The sequence below is a fragment of the Brassica napus genome, chromosome C1 (assembly GCF_020379485.1).
Source record: "Brassica napus cultivar Da-Ae chromosome C1, Da-Ae, whole genome shotgun sequence".
NCBI lineage: Eukaryota > Viridiplantae > Streptophyta > Magnoliopsida > Brassicales > Brassicaceae > Brassica > Brassica napus.
Genome location: NC_063444.1, coordinates 32,844,029 through 32,862,618, shown reverse-complemented (window position 1 = coordinate 32,862,618; position 18,590 = coordinate 32,844,029). Strand labels below are relative to the sequence as shown.

The window sequence follows — 18,590 nt, the reverse complement described above, 5'->3', positions numbered from 1 at the left end:
TCTGTAATTTTTTTAAAAAAATTATTGTTGTTGAGTTTAATAAGATTTGTGATGTAGGTTGTTGCAAAACAACGCAATCTCTGGCCCAATTCCTGATACGATTGGGAGGTTGGAGAAGCTTCAGACACTTGATCTTTCCAACAATTCATTCACCGGGGAGATACCGGCCTCACTTGGAGAACTCAACAACTTAAATTACTTGTGAGTGTTCCTTTTTGGGATTCAAACTCCAGTTCAAGTCTCAGTGTCTTATTCCGTTCTTGTTCATTTTGTCTTTTTTTTTTTCAGGCGGTTGAACAATAACAGTCTTTCAGGAACTTGCCCCCAGTCTCTGTCCAAGATCGAGGGGCTTACTCTAGTGTATGTCCCCTCCACTTTGCCTCATGGTTTAACCAAATAGAATCTTACCAACTTATTTGTTATTTTGATTCTTTAATGTGCAGCGACATTTCGTATAACAATCTTAGCGGTTCGCTGCCAAAAGTGTCTGCCAGAACTTTCAAGTAAACTTTACCAAACTTTATCCAACTACTTTGATTTTTTTTTTCCGTTGAGGCGAAACTAAGTTTGTTCTGTTTCTTGGACACTTTAAGGGTGATCGGAAACGCATTAATCTGTGGCCCAAAAGCTGCTGCAAATAACTGTTCTGCTGTCCTCCCCGAGCCTCTCACGCTTCCACAAGATGTTCCATCAGGTATTATTAACCCATCTGTCCCTTTTTTACTTATTCCGTCAATATAGCTTTTTATCTTAACATCTTTCTATTTTTAGATGATTCAGGAACTCATACCAATGGCCATCACGTAGCTGTTGCATTCGCCGCGAGCTTCAGCGCTGCATTTTTTGTTATCTTCACCAGTGGAATGTTTCTTTGGTGGAGATATCGACGCAACAAGCAAATATTTTTCGACGTTAATGGTTTAGTCTCTTCAAAATTTCTCTGCTTTTCCATCATCTTGTGCTTTTTTTTTTTTCTTTTTCTGAAAACAGTCCCATCTTTATTTCTGCAGAACAATATGATCTAGAGGTGAGCTTAGGGCACTTGAAGAGGTATACATTCAAGGAGCTTAGATCCGCAACGAATCATTTCCACCCGAAGAATATTCTCGGAAGAGGCGGATACGGGATTGTGTACAAAGGACACTTAAGCGACGGATCTTTGGTGGCTGTAAAGCGTCTCAAAGACTGTAACATTGCTGGCGGAGAAGTCCAGTTTCAGACGGAGGTAGAGACTATAAGTCTGGCTCTTCATCGCAATCTCCTCAGGCTTCGCGGTTTCTGTAGTAGCAACAACGAGAGAATCTTGGTCTACCCTTACATGCCTAATGGGAGCGTGGCCTCACGCTTAAAAGGTAAATGCAGTTTCCAAATCCATTTTTTGGGTATTTTTCCGCTCCTTTTCGAGATTTTTAAAGTTTGCTGCAACTGTTGTTAGATCATATCCGGGGAGAACCAGCGTTGGACTGGTCGAGAAGGAAGAAGATAGCGGTCGGTACTGCGAGGGGATTAGTGTACCTTCATGAGCAGTGTGACCCGAAGATTATACACAGAGATGTGAAGGCAGCTAACATTCTATTGGATGAAGACTTTGAGGCGGTCGTTGGTGATTTCGGGTTAGCCAAGCTTCTAGACCATAGAGACTCACATGTCACGACCGCGGTCCGTGGAACCGTTGGCCACATTGCACCTGAGTACTTGTCCACTGGTCAGTCCTCGGAGAAAACTGATGTCTTCGGCTTTGGTATACTACTTCTTGAGCTCATTACGGGTCAGAAAGCTCTTGACTTTGGCCGTTCCTCGCATCAGAAAGGGGTCATGCTCGATTGGGTAAGTCTTCTTTTCTCTGTTTCTTGCTTCATTTCCTAGAATCTTTGGAGGTATTGGTCGCAATTCTGGTTTGGTTCGGTTCTGTCTTGCTTCAGAGGAAACTTAAACCAAAATAAATCGAACTTAACCATGATTGGGATTCAGAACCGGTCTAGATTTAATCCTCGAGATTGGTTAAATTTCGGTTCTGCGTCTGTGCTTGGTTTCAATTAATATAAGTTAGAGTTAAACTACTTAATGCCGTTAATAGTTTGGTTTGGTAATCTTTGATTTGATTTCGATTTATTTTGGATTGTAAGCTGAAAAAATACTAAATCATGATTTGGATTCGGTTTTAGATCTAATTTCGGTTTTAGGATAGGCTTTGGTTCGAGTTCATTAAAATAATCTTGAAAATTTGGTTCGGTCTAGATTGGGTTGCTAGTCAAAATCGAAGAAAGACTACATTTCAATTTGGTTTGGTTTATTGGTCTGAGAAATGTGACTTGTTTAACATGGCAGGTGAAGAAGCTGCATCAAGAAGGGAAACTAAAACAGTTAATAGACAAAGATCTTAACGACAAGTACGATACAGTGGAGCTCGAAGAAATCGTTCAAGTTGCTCTTCTTTGCACTCAGTTTAATCCATCTAATCGACCTAAAATGTCCGAAGTTATGAAAATGCTTGAAGGCGACGGCTTGGCCGATAGATGGGAAGCGTCGCAGAGCGGTGGGGCAAAGTCGCTGCCTCCTCCGTTGCCGTCGGGGATGGTGAGTTCATCGCCGCGTGTAAGATATTACTCTGATTATATCCAGGAATCGTCACTTGTGGTGGAAGCCATTGAGCTCTCTGGTCCTCGATGAAGACCAATGATCATTCACTTTTTTTTTTCTTGGGTTTGTTTTTGTTTGGTTTTACTTGTTCTTTTTCTTAAAAATGTTTATATAGTTGTGGAGTAGTGTAATTTACAACTTTTCTGTAAAAATAATATTTTTTCTCCCGTAATATTCCTTCCGTTCCTAAATAATCTATATTCTAAAGAAAATTTTTATTTCAAAAAGATAAATAATGCAATTTTTGTCAACTAATAATGAGAAATTGTGAAGTTTAAGAAAATTAATTGCATTTCTTAAAATCTTATTGGTTTCAAAATATAGGAAATATAAAATTACAAAAAATTGTGCATTTATAGCTAAATTTTAATATGTTTTATTAAAAAATGTGAAAATTCTAAATCATGGATTTTTTTAGGAACGGATGGAATATATTGTAATTGTTTATGCTAAAAAATTTGGAGACTAAAAATCATTGTGTTAAAAAAATACTAAAGTATTTTTAAATATAACTAAAATATAATTTAACTTATCATAAAAAATCTAGAATTTAATTGGCTGTTCAATATATAATAAAGGTATCAAAATTTGAAACAGCTTATACATTTTTTTATTAAATCATTTTCTATCTATATTAATAAAGTAAAATAAACTCTCCTCCAATTAAACAACCAATGCACCAAAATTTGAAAACTAATAATTTCTAATATTTTATTTCACATCTTTTTATTTTCATCTTTACTCCAAATATATTTACACATAATCTAAGAGTCCGTAGATAATTTTTCTGATAATCATTCTTGAACTCGACCAATATTTTAACATCACTTATATCACAAAAATCATAATTTTAGTGAAAATACATAATTTAATTTATAAATAAATCATACAAATAAATAATGTTAGGGTAAAATTAAGCATAGCTAAGTATGGTAAAATATTTGAATCGAACTATGTTGTAAAATGGAATGATGCTGTATAATGGAAAGCTAGAAGGTTGAACATTTTTGGCTTGTGTGTATTAGTTTTAGAGTTTTTTTTGTTTATATAGTGTTTTGAATAAGAGGTAGATGCTAGATCATTTAGAATAATCCAGGATTTATTTTCGGTGGTTCAAGTGCAAGCGTATTCATCTCCCGTTGTGAAGAATAAGAAGGAAAAAGTTTTTAATTTAGTGTTTTTCAAAAAAAGGTTTTTAATTTAGTGGTACCTGTTTTTGGCCAAGTAAAAATTTGTAGAGAATTTAAATAAAATTCAATAATAATTTTTGGCCAAGTAACTCAACTCTTTGATTGAAAAACAGTTGTAGCAGTTTCGGATGGTTCAGCGGCGTGGGAGACAGTAAAAGAAAAGACACATAACATTGAAGAAGAAAAAGGTCTTGCAGAGAGCAGCAAGATACGGTTAAAACTCTATCAAAGCGGATCAAACATGTCAAACCATCTCTCATTAAATTCAGAGGTTAGTAGACAATCCATTAATGCTTGTTAGACATTGTTTAGGTTTGAATTAAATGGACTTTAGGATCATGTACTTGGTTGTGTTATAATTAGGTAGAATCATTGACTTTCTTGGTTGGTTTAGTTTTAGGTAGATACATTGATGACCATTTACGCGTAACACCTACTAAACTCTCATTAAGTTTGTTTTAAAAAGCGACCAAATCTCCCTTTCTCATTTCATATCTTTTCTCTTTTGATATTTCTTTTCACAAAACAGAAGAAGCTCTCTTTCTCTTTTGTTAATTCCTTCTCCTTCGTTAATTCCTTCCTCATTTCATATCTCTTCTCTTTTGATAGGATCCATTTAGTGAACCTTGTAGCTTTCAAACACTCTTAAACAATCAGCAACCAAACACCTTCTTCTCTTTTGTTAGTCGTGAACCTAGTATTGAAGTCTCTGCCTCGGATGCGTCTGTCTTTGGTACTGGATGGCTTGATGATGCAAACGAAGAGTGCCACATCGTGTCTGACCGTAAAGAAAGGCGGAAATGGTCACCAACTGAAGACAAGGTGCTCATCAGTGCTTGGTTGAACACCTCCAAAGATCCTGTCGTGGGAAATGAGCAGAAAGCAATTGTGTTTTGGAAACGAATTGCTGCTTATTTTGGTTCAAGTCCACAGCTTGCTGCTTTGCAAAAGAGAGAGCCATCTCACTGTAAACAAAGGTGGGAGAAGATCAATGAGGGCGTGTGCAAGTTTATAGGCTGCTATGATGCTGCAACAAAACAAAAATCCAGTGGCCAGAGTGAGAATGATGTTTTGAAGATGGCCCATGAAATATTCTTCAATGATTACAAGAGCAAGTTCACACTTGAGCATGGATGGTTGGAGATTAGGCATGATCATAAGTGGTGTGGAGGTCTGCCGAGTAAAGAGAATGTGAACTCTAAGAGGAGAAAGCTTGACCATTCAGCATAGTCATCAACGTCAGTGCCATGTAGCCTTGGAGAAGATGAATCAATGCTTTTGTATGATAGGCAAGTTAGTTTGTTTCTCTATATTACGAGTCTGTATGCATTTGCTTTTGCTGTCTTCTTATGTATCTCGAGTCTGTATAATGACTTGTTTGAATGTATAATATTTCCACAGATTGATAAATTAGTTCTTGCAAGGCTTTGTATCACGGATAACTATATTAGCTGGTTACGTCTCTTACTCAATGTTTGGTGTGTTTTGTTAACGTTTTCTCTTTGGCTAATTGCAGTAGCACAGTACAAGACATGACTTTTTTAAACCGTGGAATAAGCTTGAATCTAGTTGACTCTGTGGAAACAGAGATTCAGGTGAAGTGTTGGCCGAGTCTCTTATGGCCAATATCTGCTATCTTCGGTTAGTCTTCCTCTCTTTTCTCTATGCATTTAACTTGTTTCGTTGATCAGACAAGCTCGGTTCGAACTAGTTTTGGCTTTGTATTCTACGTAGTAACTGATGGTTAGGATTGTGATCATTCAGTTAGGATTGTAATTGATGCATACGTTTGTAATTGAAGCTTTTATGTGTGTATAGTAACTGATGCTTTTGCAGGACAAGAAGACAACTTGTGACAACAATAAAGTCAGTAGCATGTGACGCAAACAAACACCAAAAGAAAAAGAAGAAGTCAGTAGCATGTGACACAAACAAACACCAAAAGAAAAAGAAGCAGTCGTTGCATATGACGCCCAAGTGCCATACGTTTCTTATTTTTTCCTTTATAATGACTTGATGTTATCAAAAACATATTGTGCCTTCCGAGTGTAATTGATAGTCCGAGTGTAAATCATATTGTCCTACTTTATAATGACTTGATGTTACCATTTCTCTCTTACCATTTTCCAATCAAAGAGTTGAGTTACTTTGTCTCTCTTACCATTTCTCTCTTACCATTTCTCTTCAAAATGGCTTCTTCTTCTTCTTGTCATAATCTTGAAGACATGATAGATGAAACATTTGATCAACTTTTCGATCAACAATTCAAACAACTTTACGTTCAAGGTCAAGAAGCATCAACGTAAAAAAAAAAGAGCCTACATTGAAAGACAACGAGAACAAGGACACGAGTAGTTATGGAACTATTATTTTAGTGAAGATGCAACGTATCCTTCTCACATGTTTCGACGCAGTTTTAGAATGAACAAGCCCTTGTTCATGCGTATTGTTGATCGACTCTCCGCTGAAATCCCATACTTTCAACAAAGAAGAGATGCTACGGGAAGGTTTAGTCACTCTCCATTACAAAAGGCAACGGCAGCAATTCGTATAATGGCATATGGTTGCCCAGCTGATGTGGTCGACGAATACCTCCGACTTGGTGAGACCACCGCGCTTTTATGCTTGAAACATTTTGTTCAACGAATCATAAATTTATTTGGAGATGAGTATCTAAGAAGACCCACGCCAGAAGATCTTCAACGACTACTCGATATTGGAGAGATACGCGGATTTCCCGAGATGATAGGAAGCATCGATTGTATGCATTGGGAGTGGAAGAATTGTCCGACCGCATGGAAAGGTCAATATACACGTGGATCAGGAAAGCCAACTATTGTTTTAGAGGCTGTAGCTTCACAAGATCTCTGGATATGTCATGCGTTTTTCGGACCTCCAGGTACATTAAACGATATTAATGTTCTTGATCGATCACCGGTTTTTGATGGTATATTACAAAGTCGAGCTCCAAAAGTTAATTACATTGTCAACGGACATGAGTACCATTTGGCTTACTATCTCACAGATGATATTTATCCAAAATGGGTTACTTTTGTCCAATCTATTCCACTCCCGCAAGGTCTGAAAGCATCCTTATTCGCTACACATCAAGAAGCTGTATGTAAAGATGTCGAGCGTGCTTTTTGGGTCTTACAAGCTCGATTTGCCATAGTAAAAAATCCAGCTCTTTTGTGGGATAAAATAAAAATTGGAAAGATAATGAGAGCATGTATCATTCTACATAATATGATCGTAGAAGACGAACGAGATGAGTACACTCAGTTTGATGTATCAGTTTTCGCACAACCAGAATCAAACCGAAGTTCACAAGTGGATTTCACGTATTCTACAGATATGCCTTCAAAACTCGGCAATATGATGAGCATTCGGAATCGAGTTCGTGATAATACAATACATCAACAATTGAAAGCGGATTTGGTTGAGCATATATGACAAAAATTTGGAACAATCAAGATTTCAACTAATCGGTTTTTTCTCGTTTACGATTTGTATTTGTATTTTTAATATGCTTTTATGTCATTTTTATTAAGAATTTTAATGTATGATTTTATTTTTAATCATTCTATTTAAAAATGAATTATTTAAGAACCCCTTGGGGTTCTCCCATTGGGAGAGGAATACATAATTTCCTCAAACAAAGGTTCTTTAACTACTCAAATCACTTTATTAAATATTAATTTACTCCTAAAAACCCATTAGAGGTTCTAATGGATGGACTTGCTCTTAACGATCCCGAATTACATAGTTATGTGTTCTCACACTTTCTCTTACAAGTGTTTTTAACCGCTTGCTTAAACTTTAAATTTTAGTTTACCATGTAATTAATTATGATCAGTGCCATTGTGTGATTCCTTTTTCTTAAATATCTTAACTTGAATTAACTAAATGTTTAAAAGGAAATTCGTTTTTTATAAAAAATATACAAAATGTCAGAATATGAACTACACATCATACATGCATGGTTGCATGGCATGTAGACGCGGAAACTTGTCACTCCTCCACATTTGAGATTCCAACACCTAATCGCTACAAAAACCTTATAGATTCTCCCTTTCTCACAAACAAACAAACACATTCATGCAATGTTACACGTGATCTCCATGCAGAACATCTTTCACGCCTATAAATACCAACCAACACTCCACTTCCCTCTTCACTCAAACCAAAACAAGCAAAAAACATACACACAAATAGCAAATGGCCAACAAGCTCTTTCTCGTCTCGGCGACTCTCGCCCTCTTCTTCCTTCTCACCAATGCCTCCATCTACCGAACGGTCGTAGAAGTCGAGGAAGATGATGCCACAAACCCAGCCGGTCCATTTAGGATTCCGAAATGTAGGAAGGAGTTTCAGCAAGCACAACACCTAAGAGCTTGCCAGCAATGGCTCCACAAGCAGGCAATGCAGTCCGGTAGTGGTCCAAGCTGGACCCTCGATGGTGAGTTTGATTTTGAAGACGACATGGAGAACCCTCAGAGCCCACAGCAGAGGCCACCGCTACTCCAGCAGTGCTGCAACGAGCTCCACCAGGAAGAGCCACTTTGTGTTTGCCCAACCTTGAAAGGAGCATCCAAAGCCGTTAAACAACAGGTTCGACAACAGCAAGGACAGCAGGGACAGCAGCTGCAGCAAGTAATTAGCCGTATCTACCAGACTGCTACGCACTTACCTAAAGTTTGCAACATCCCTCAAGTTAGCGTTTGTCCCTTCCAGAAGACCATGCCTGGACCCTCCTACTAGATTCCAAACGAAACCCTCGAGTGTATGAATGTGGTTGTCGGTATATGTCAACGCCACACTTCATCGCGTAATATGTAAGGTCTTATCTAGGATGTTTGAGGCTATGTAATTAGCACTACTCCATAATAAAAGAGGTTTTTAATGTTTTATTCGGTGTGCATGCTCTCTAAGTGGTCCAAGATTTTAGTCTTCAAGCAAATTTTCCTATCAAATTTGTGCGTTACTTGATCACCTTAACTCGTACATCGGCTTTTTAACGGTATGCAAAACAACGTTTAAACTGATCTATGACTTTCCTCCATCAATCACGTATGGGTTTTAAGTAGCTTATTTTTCCTTCATAGGCGTAGAAAAACGGTGTGTCTTCAACATGCAAAAATATAAGCAACTTCAAACCTATACGTGATTGATAATTGCATAGTTAAAGATTCTCTAAGCAACTTAAAACGGTAAAAATATAAGCACCTTAAAACGTTGTATATATCTTCATAGTGTGTTTCAACTATTTTTCCTCTATTCCACGAAATTCTGTTTATTCTGTTCATCTTTCGTTCCACTAATTCGTCTAATGTGATTATTTCTGGTGGTTTAGTTATAATTGATTTTGACCTGCGCAACCGCACCGATATTTTTTCAAATTGAATTGAAAGAATTGTAAATTACGTCAGTTGCGTATTTAGATTTTGGATTTATTTGATAATTCTATACAAAGCGAAAAAAATTCTAGTGTTTTTTTTAAGTACATATTCACTTTGTTTTTAATATACGACGTTTTAGAGAATTCTTTTCACTTCAAATTAGATGATATTTTCATTTTTCAATTTTCAATGCGAATTTATTTATTTTTTATTTTATATAACTTTTATATTCTCTAGTTTGCTTTTTTATTGGTTGAATTATTATTAGGTAAATAGTTAATGATGTTTTTGGTTAGTTAAAATAGAAAATTATTTTTTTTCTTTAATTTGTGTGAACAAATCTAAATATCAAAGTAAAAAAAAAGTGAAAGTAGTTTAATTTAGTTGATTATATAGATTAGTACATCTATATTTGTATATGCATTTGTTTCACGGACAAATATATGCTATATTGTTTTCTATTATATAGAATACAATTTATTTTATATGTCAAATTATTTTTTCAATTTAGATTTAACGTTTGAATAGCATTCTAGAGAGAGCTTGACGATATTTTAGCATATGCGTTGTAAACTCTAGATATTATTTCAGATGATAATTGATTAATTCTAACGGTAATTTAGATGTATAAAGACATGGTATTCATTACTTTTTCTAATCATCAAAATATTTTAAAAACTCTATTTTAATGTAATTTTAATAGAATTTTTACTATTTATTTGCAAGTATTTATATTTTTTGTAAACTATACTAAAAATGAGATATAAGTGATCTTTAAGATTTTAAGATTTAGTAATTGTGTGGTTAGTTTAATTTAAAAAAATAGAATATTCTTAGAAATTTTAAGATCTTTTTGTTATAAATGTTATATAAATAATATTTTGTGATTTACAAATATATTATTGGTAAAATCAATAAACTTTGAAAACACGGTATGAAATATGCCTGATAGATTATAATTATCAAATATATTTTAAATTTAGTTATATGATTATAAACGAATTATATTATATGTTTTAGAATGATATTAATTTGATAAAGATTGTTAGTTATGTTAAAGAACAATCACATGTTGTGATACTTCTTTGACATCATCAAAGTAATAACAATAATCATATGTTATGGTTGCATAAGATAATACTAAAAATAGTTTTTACGATCATATGTATATATAATCATATATTTTGATTGCATAACATATGGATTGTTTTACGTTAATTATGTGACCTATAAAATAGTTAATGGCCTACAAATAATTAATAATGTTGTTAATAATTATCAGATTAATGGGTTAAAATAGTTTTTATAAATCAGTTGGTATATTTAATTATATTTAATTGATTGGTCTTGGATACAGATTTTTGAATTTAACATATATTAATAGTAAACAATTTTTAGATTCTCCTCAAAGATAGTACTATATTTTTGATTTTGTTAAGATATTAATAAGATATATTTGTAATTATATTTATTATAAAAATGAATGATGGGATAATTAAATATGATGATTTTCTAAAATATCTTTCAAAATAAAATATTAAGAAGTCATAATTTTTGTTTTAATAGATGAGTAGAGAGGCGTGTATACATACTAGCTTAACATGTCTTCCAAAATTTAGTGTTACTAGTTCTGGTATTCGTAAATTATTAGTACTAATGTCACACAAAAATACGAATTTTGGCATTTGACTAAAATGAGTTAGTCGCCCACCATCTTAGAGCATGTTTAATGGGGGTTTTTAGGGTGGTGTTCTTATATTCCGTTAAGAATCCCACATTAAGAACCTCCGTTAAACATGCTCTTAGTCTATACCATTGTCTTCGACCTAAGAGGTGCGAGTTGTACAAGAGGCTATATTTTTTTTGATGGGGCGAAATCAAAAGGCACTATAATTACAAAATAGTATACGAGATAGCAAGGGTAGCATATTCATGTACCATCGTCCATCGATCATCTATATGCTATTTTATTAATCGGTTACACAAGAGGAAGAGCAATCGCGCGGGATTTGATGTATTAGTTTTTGTAAATATATAATTTTGCATAAACTTTCTTAAATGTTAAGATGAGTGTGAGTATGATTATGTTGTCTATCCTAAATTCCAATAAAAATTAAAAAAAGACCGAATTCTTACTATTGTTGTTGTTTTAAATTAAGAGTTGTAAGATTTTATAGTGTCCTAAGTATTATAACACTATAAAATACATAAATCAATTAAAATCGAACAAAAGAGAAAGATATTTGAGTTCTCAAATACCATTGTATCTTTTTGAGGGTTTATAAAATAGTGAAAAGGAGGTTTTAATTTAGATGAACTCTTTGTCGAAGTTAGTATAGTTGTTTTGAACAATGTTAGGAATTGCTATTATTAACAATTGTTGTTTTTTGGAGAAATTTTCATGTCTACTATTTTCTTGTTACCATTATTCATGTTTACCACCATTAAAGAGACATTTTCAAAAATACATTCTACATTAAATGACAAAAGATTCTTATATCCTTGTTCTCTATATATATAATAAATAATTATTTAAATAAATTAAAAATAATAATCTTTTTTATGTTTTGAATTTTCAAATCCAAAATTTTTTATTTTTATTTTACTTTTTTGAATTTTTTTCAAATTTTTTTATTCAAAATTCCTTTTTGAAAATTGAAAATTATTTTGAAACTATTTTTTAAATTTTTTTATATTTATTTAAGTATTTATTTATATATTTATTAGAATCTTAAATTTCATATTTCAAAAACACTACTCCACCCCTCAACTCTAAACCCTAAGTATAGATTAGTTAACTCTAGGGTTATAAATGTCTTTTATCCTTCATTAAGCGTGAAGGTAAAAGTGGTTAATGTAAACATGAAAAGTAATATTATGAATGTGGTATTTTTGGAAATTTGTTTTTGGTATTTATGTTATAATAAGTTATTGTTGGTACTTTATGTATTATTACATAATTATTACATTGAAAAGCTGATTGAAGAAATAAATTTTTTGGCCTTTCTTAGTTTCTTGTATTTTATGGTTATATTTGCTTATATACTACATAATTTTGGACTTAAGCACCACTCATGTGCCAAGAGCGCGTAATCAGATTTCAGTTTTTTTAGCAAAAACTGCAAGATCTTTTCATAGGGAGTTATTTTTTATTGGTTGCTCTATTCCGGTCTGGTTACCCAGACCACCTCTAGCCTGAGTAATAGAATGACCTTTCCGCGTCAAAAAAAAAAAAAATCGTTAGATTTCATTATAGGATTTTGTTTAACATATTTTTGTCTTGAAAGATTTGGTTTTGTATTGCGTTATTATATGATTGTTCCTTTGTATAATTTTCATTATCTTCTATTGAATTTGTTTATTGCAAAATGAATTCATTGCAGTTGACAAAATTTTATAATGTTGAAATCATTTGAATGGGCTATGCTTTATTTTATTATGGTGTGTAAAATATTTAGTCTATTTATTTTATGTTTGGTCATCTAATTTCATTTGTACTTTTATATGTTTCTTGTCAGATTTTTATATTAGTATCATGTTCATATTGTGCAATTTTATATATTTGTGTTTCTATATCGGTACTAAAACTATAATTGTTTTTTTTGTCTTACTACAAAATGTTTAAGAAAAAAATCATTTTCGGAAAATAATAACATTAGATAACTTGATATATTACAAAAATATTTTTGTTTGCAATAGTTGATGGCGAATTTGTTTACAAATCATATATATTATATTATATATTGTTTAGTAAAAGTTGAAACATTTAATTTATTTTAAATTATAAGTAACATAAACTTTCACTATTTTTTTACAACATTTTCACTATTTGTTTTATTATATTCCTTATATATCATATATTTGCTTAACTAATAAAATTGGAGAACATAATTAGTTTACTTAATTTTTAATATTTGTCCTACTTGGATAAGAAATAGAATAGTTTTGGATTACCTCTCTTTCGAATTGTGCAAGTATCTATACTGTTATTTGTGAAGTAATTTTCGCTATGGAACTCGCATGTTAAAAGTTACATTGGTTAATATAGTTTACACCCTAAATGAATAAAATATATAATTTGCTCTCAAAATAAAAACGAATTTCAGAAGAAAGAAATGATAATCCCTATTATGTTGTTATCCGAAAAGATAATTTTGAATCATAAAAATAAAACTTAAAAACAGAAAGATGTAAGTAAATAATCAAATTTTATACTATTTTTAATAAAATTTATTAATAAAAATATTTTTAAATATTCTTAATATGATTATGTCTGCATACGCTGACAAAATACCTAGTATATTTATTCTCAACAAGATATGAGCCCGTTACGTTGCAACGAGTTTTGTTTGATGTTTTAATTTAATAAAAATCATAAATCATTTTATTATAGTTTTATGATTGTTGGGGTCGAAAACGGTTACGACGAAGTTAACGTCCAAATCCCCGCAAAATACAAGTATGTCTTTCCGCAACAAATCATGCTCGGTCAAGAAAACGTCGCAACGTATGTTCCCGAGATAAAGCTTCGTTCGAATTCTATTTGATCAAACATAAGCCATCGGAAACATACCCAGACCAGCTACGGATAGGTCCGAGTATGACGATCAGAACACGGACGAACCAAGCTCGGTCATTACGCAACTACCGCACATGCAAGCTGTCCGGTCGCTACATAGCGACCGAGCGTCCGTCAAGCTCGGTCGCTACGAAGCGACCGAGCTCTTCCGAAACGTCGATACGACATTAGTCCATGCATTCTCGTCTACCCTTCGATGCCATCTCCCGAAGACCGTAGCGAACCCATTTCATGTTTCCCGCCATTCTAAGTCATCGATCAAACTTTACGGTAAAAACCGCGGAAAGTTCGTCTTTACTGAAAGAAGCCGTAATAAACGCTTCGAGTCAGAAGACGGCCCAAAGGGACCTAAGACATGACTCGAGGCCCAACTTAGATTTCTTAGCGAACAGCCCGTAAGCCGCATGACGGTTTGCGCTTGGTTCGCAAGGAAAGATAAATGTCAAGTTTTCGCGGATAAATACGAAATTTTGAAGATAATTACGAAGATCGAAAAAAATGGAAAGATCAGAAAAAATGGAATATCTCAATTTTTATGCTATCAGAGCGATTTAGGCATATTTCCGTTTTTGTTATTTCGAACTGCGACTCAATTAGGTTTAGCCGTCTTAGGGTTGCTAGAACTAGGAATCTCGCCGACAGCTCTCGAGCCTAGGCTTATACCTTGTTGTAACGCTCAAACACGGATTCGGAATAAGATCTATTTTGCTCTCTTCTTACGATTTTTGTACTTTGTCGTTGATATCTCGTGTTCTGATTGCTTAGCGTGTGGCATTAACAGATCTCCGGGACCTCTGGGAAATTAGGGTATTCCTAGTTTCCTAATTTAAACGAAAATCGACAGTGCAAATTTCGGTCCCACAGTTTGGCGCTAGAAGGAGGGGGATACGGATCAATCTAACTCTCACATCACGCTCAACCAGACATGTCAACTGACGACACAGATAACGTGCAGACTCCTCTTAACGAAAGCAGTGGCACTGATCTCCACACTCCCGCAGCGGATGTATCCGCCGCCAACGCACCAGCCAATGCCGCAGCGCTCGAGGAGTTTAAAAAGTTGTTCGCCACCTACGAAAAAAGGTCGGAAGAACAGGACAGGCTCGTGAGCACCTTGACCAAACATGTTGAAACCTTAACGGCAAGGACCAGAGCAATCCGTCCTTGCGGAACCACTAAAGTCCGCGGGAAAAGACTCGACTTCACTACCCCACTCGATAGGCCTGGAGCCGCGTGGGAACAACCTTCGGGTCAAAGCCCTAGCGAAAAATCTCCCGTCGAAAAGGGGAACCCTGAAAATCCTCCACCTCCCGCGAAACATTCGGAGGATAACGAAGTCGAGCACGTCGACCTGGATCCTAGCGATGTCTCCAACAATACCGATGAGGACGTCGACAGACATCCAAGAAGGACCAGAAGCCGATCTGCTCGGGAAAGCTCTTCGTTTGACAAACCGATGACGGAAGAGGAGGAAGTCCTCTATTGGAACAAATAAGAAGAGCTGGCTGAAAAGCAAACCGAGCTCACTCGCAGTAAAAGCCGACAGGCTCGGAAATCTGCTGGCGAGACGTCAGATATCCGCGATCTTCTCGACTATATCACCAAGACTGCAGCAGAAGTAAGAGCCGTGAAATCCCAAATCCATCACGCTACCAACGCTGCACCCGAGATCGACAGGCTGCTGGAAGGGTCTCGGAAGACTCCCTTCACCACTCGCATCTCAGAGATGAGGGTATCCGATCCGGGAAAAATCAAAGTGCCGAAGTATGATGGTACGACCGATCCGAAGGCGCACCTTCAGGCTTTCCACATCACGATGGGAAGAGCGAGTCTGAAGGACGGCGAAAAAGACACCAGCTACTGCCGCCTGTTCGTCGAGAATCTGGAAGGAGCAGCCCTCGAATGGTTCGCACGCCTTCAGCGAAAATCTATCGGGAGTTTACGACAGCTCGCATCGGAATTTCTCAAGCAATAGTGTATGTTCATAGATTGAGAAACTTTCGATGTCGATCTCTGGAGTCTGTCCCAGAGGGAAGATGAACTCCTCTGCGAGTTCATTAGCCGATTCAAGCTGGTAATGTCCAGGGTCAGCGGGATAAGCGACAAGGTGGCCATTGATGCGCTCAGAAAGACGCTCTGGTACAAGTCGAAATTCAGAAAATGGATAACCCTCAACTAACCGCGGACGATCCAGGACGCCCTCCACAAGGCGACGAACTACATCATAATCATGGAAGAAATGAAAGTCTTATCGCAAAAACATAAATCGGCAAGACCATCCTCGAAAGATGTAGATCCAACAACGAAGAAGAAGAACTCTCGTAACGACAAGTATGTCCATCACGAGGGGGAAGATCTCCAAGGAGCGCACAATTACGCGATCAGTTCGGGCCAGGGCCGAACCACGGGTAATACGTGGACTCGCAATCAAGGATATGACGAAAACACCTTCTGCGAGTTCCACCAGTCTCGAGGACACTCAACGACTAACTGCAAAGTCTTGGGAGCAAGGCTAGCCGTGAAGCTACTAGCTGGAGAGCTCTCGGAAGTGACCAGTGTGAAAAATCTCATCCTCGAGACCGATCGCTCCCCGAAGACGGACAGAAATCCGCCCGCGGAGAAATCTCCTCAAAGAAACCAATCCGGGGATAAACGCGGCAGAAGGCCGGACGACAAGGGGAACGATAACAATCGTCGCAGAGTCAACATGATCATTGGAGGATCGCAATTCTGCAACGATATGGTTTCGGCCATCAAGGCTTATCAGCGGAAGGAGTCGAGCACAAACTGGCCTACATGGTCTCTTACCCGAGATGGTCAAAATTGCTCAATCACCTTCACGAAGGAGGAAGCTAGCGGGAGCGACCAACCTTACTGCGATCCGCTCGTCATAGATCTCGTCATACGAGATCTGGAAGTCGGAAGAGTACACATTGACACGGAAAGCACGGTCAATGTAATCTTCCGCGACACTCTCAATCGGATTAGCATCGAACTCGGAGAAGTAACACTAACGCCGAAACCGATCACGGGATTTTCAGGAGAAGTATCGATGACCCTCGGGTCAATCCAGCTGCCAGTCATGGCCAAGGAGGTCACGAAATTTGCGGTGGTCGATCATCCTGCCATCTACAACGTGATCATGGGAAACCCCATGGATCAACGCCATGCAAGCCGTTCCATCGACATACCACCTAGGTTTCAAATTCCCGACCCCAAACGGAGTCGCAGCTATCTGGGGATGTCAGAAACAGTCGCGACTATGCTTCCTCGCGGAGTACAAGGTAAGGCAAATGACGACTTCTGCAACGGCAACTCGCAAGCGCACGAAGATAGATCAATCTTCGACCAAAAACGCTTCAAGGAAAGACGATTTAACATCGTCTGCTGACGCAAACGCTTCGGACAGCGAAACTCAACACGAGTCCGAAGCCGATGCTACAACTCAACCAGAACATCCGGAAGAGAATGCTGACCCGGCCACGGTCATCACGATCAGGGCGGTTAGCAGGGTGACAACCGCCGGTTAAAAACGCTCGCGGCATAAAACAGAACTATGAGATGGCTTGATCCTCGAAAGAGGTACGTAGGCAGCTCATCGAAAGACGAGTTTAGCTATCCCCCTTTCTAAAAAAGGGGGGGGGGGGAGTGGGTGCGTATACTCGTATACTCACACATAGGAAAAGATGCGTTATTATAATCGAATTTTTAGAGATTTAAAAAAAAAAAATCTCTCTTTACAATATGCATTGCTCCTTTTTAATTAAAACGCTTACGCTTCAGTTAAACGCAAAAGTCTCAGGACACGCCTAGAAAATCTACGAATGTTAAGACTCTTGCCAGCGGCCTCATCCTGCCCAAAATCGGAAATAATCTTTCTTCAGCACCGAAAATATTTCGTATAGTCTTCGAAACAACCGCGAGACGTCGCCAAGTTAAAATTCGAGACGATGGGAACAAATTGTCCGACCACGACCACAAAAACCTTACACCCCGTTCGTCGATTGGCCCCGACGAACGCGTCAGCGGTCTTAAACAAACGCAACTCGATCACTCTTTTGATCTTCGAACGTCCAACACAAGGACGAAAGCGCGCTACAAAAAAATCCAAAATTTTGGTCTAGCACTTCCAGTTGGCTTAAAAATTGTCTCTGGAAGATGCTCGATTCATACCATGCAAGTCATATAAGCCGAGAACCTATCGCGGACTTTAAATCGGTACGAATCAAGTAGAAATCGCAACTGGAAAATCGATAGCCGGCTAGTCACCGCACAAACCTTAAAACCGAGAGTAAACCTAGGTGTTGCCCTAAACCCATCGCATTGGTCTCAGACATCTCAAGACATGATATCTAAACGATACGAGATCCTAAACCATGTCTCTCCGTTCACATTTCAACGTTCCCGAAAGTTGTAAGAATAAGAAATTTTTACGAAAAGTCACGAACGAACCGACAGATTGAACGTCCCAACGGAATTAAATATGAGACGACAACTCAATTTACTTCAAATTTACTCGAAAAATTCGAAATAAAACGCCCACCATATATATAAAGACCGCATAAAGCGGTGGGAAATCAAAGCCACACTCGACAGAAAAAGACAAATAAAATCCATACTTGGCAACAAACGCATGATAAATAAACAACATCCTCCCTCCAGGTTTTCACTCCACCTCTCAAGGTTCAAAATAAAGTTCCCGGACAACGAAGCTCCAAACGCATCCGCGGGACGATCCACCTCCCCGCAATCACCGGGAAACTCGGTCGTGGTCTCTACGGT

At 36.8% G+C, this 18,590-nt stretch overlaps 3 protein-coding genes across 3 annotated transcripts in view; all 3 read left to right on the top strand.

Moving 5' to 3' along the window:
• The window catches only part of LOC125579949 (protein NSP-INTERACTING KINASE 3-like), a 19,366-nt gene extending 16,532 nt beyond the window's left edge, over positions 1–2,834 (top strand). The window contains exons 3-10 of the mRNA XM_048743861.1: positions 58–201; positions 289–360; positions 444–503; positions 594–694; positions 772–918; positions 1,011–1,352; positions 1,436–1,827; positions 2,329–2,834. Coding sequence (XP_048599818.1) covers positions 58–201; positions 289–360; positions 444–503; positions 594–694; positions 772–918; positions 1,011–1,352; positions 1,436–1,827; positions 2,329–2,670 — 1,600 coding nt within the window. The 3' untranslated portion in view covers positions 2,671–2,834. The remainder of the gene's footprint in view (positions 1–57; positions 202–288; positions 361–443; positions 504–593; positions 695–771; positions 919–1,010; positions 1,353–1,435; positions 1,828–2,328) is intronic.
• Positions 2,835–3,969: 1,135 nt separating this feature from the next.
• Positions 3,970–8,145, top strand: LOC125580745. Its single transcript, XM_048745791.1, has 2 exons — positions 3,970–5,471; positions 5,667–8,145. The coding sequence occupies exon 2, from the start codon at positions 6,231–6,233 to the stop codon at positions 7,281–7,283; it is 1,053 nt and encodes a 350-aa protein (XP_048601748.1). The 5' UTR covers positions 3,970–5,471; positions 5,667–6,230; the 3' UTR covers positions 7,284–8,145.
• On the top strand, positions 7,992–8,740 carry LOC106430395 (napin-like). The gene has a single exon (XM_013871179.3). It carries the CDS (start codon positions 8,049–8,051, stop codon positions 8,589–8,591), a length of 543 nt encoding a protein of 180 aa, XP_013726633.1. The 5' UTR covers positions 7,992–8,048; the 3' UTR covers positions 8,592–8,740.
• Positions 8,741–18,590: the final 9,850 nt, after the last annotated feature.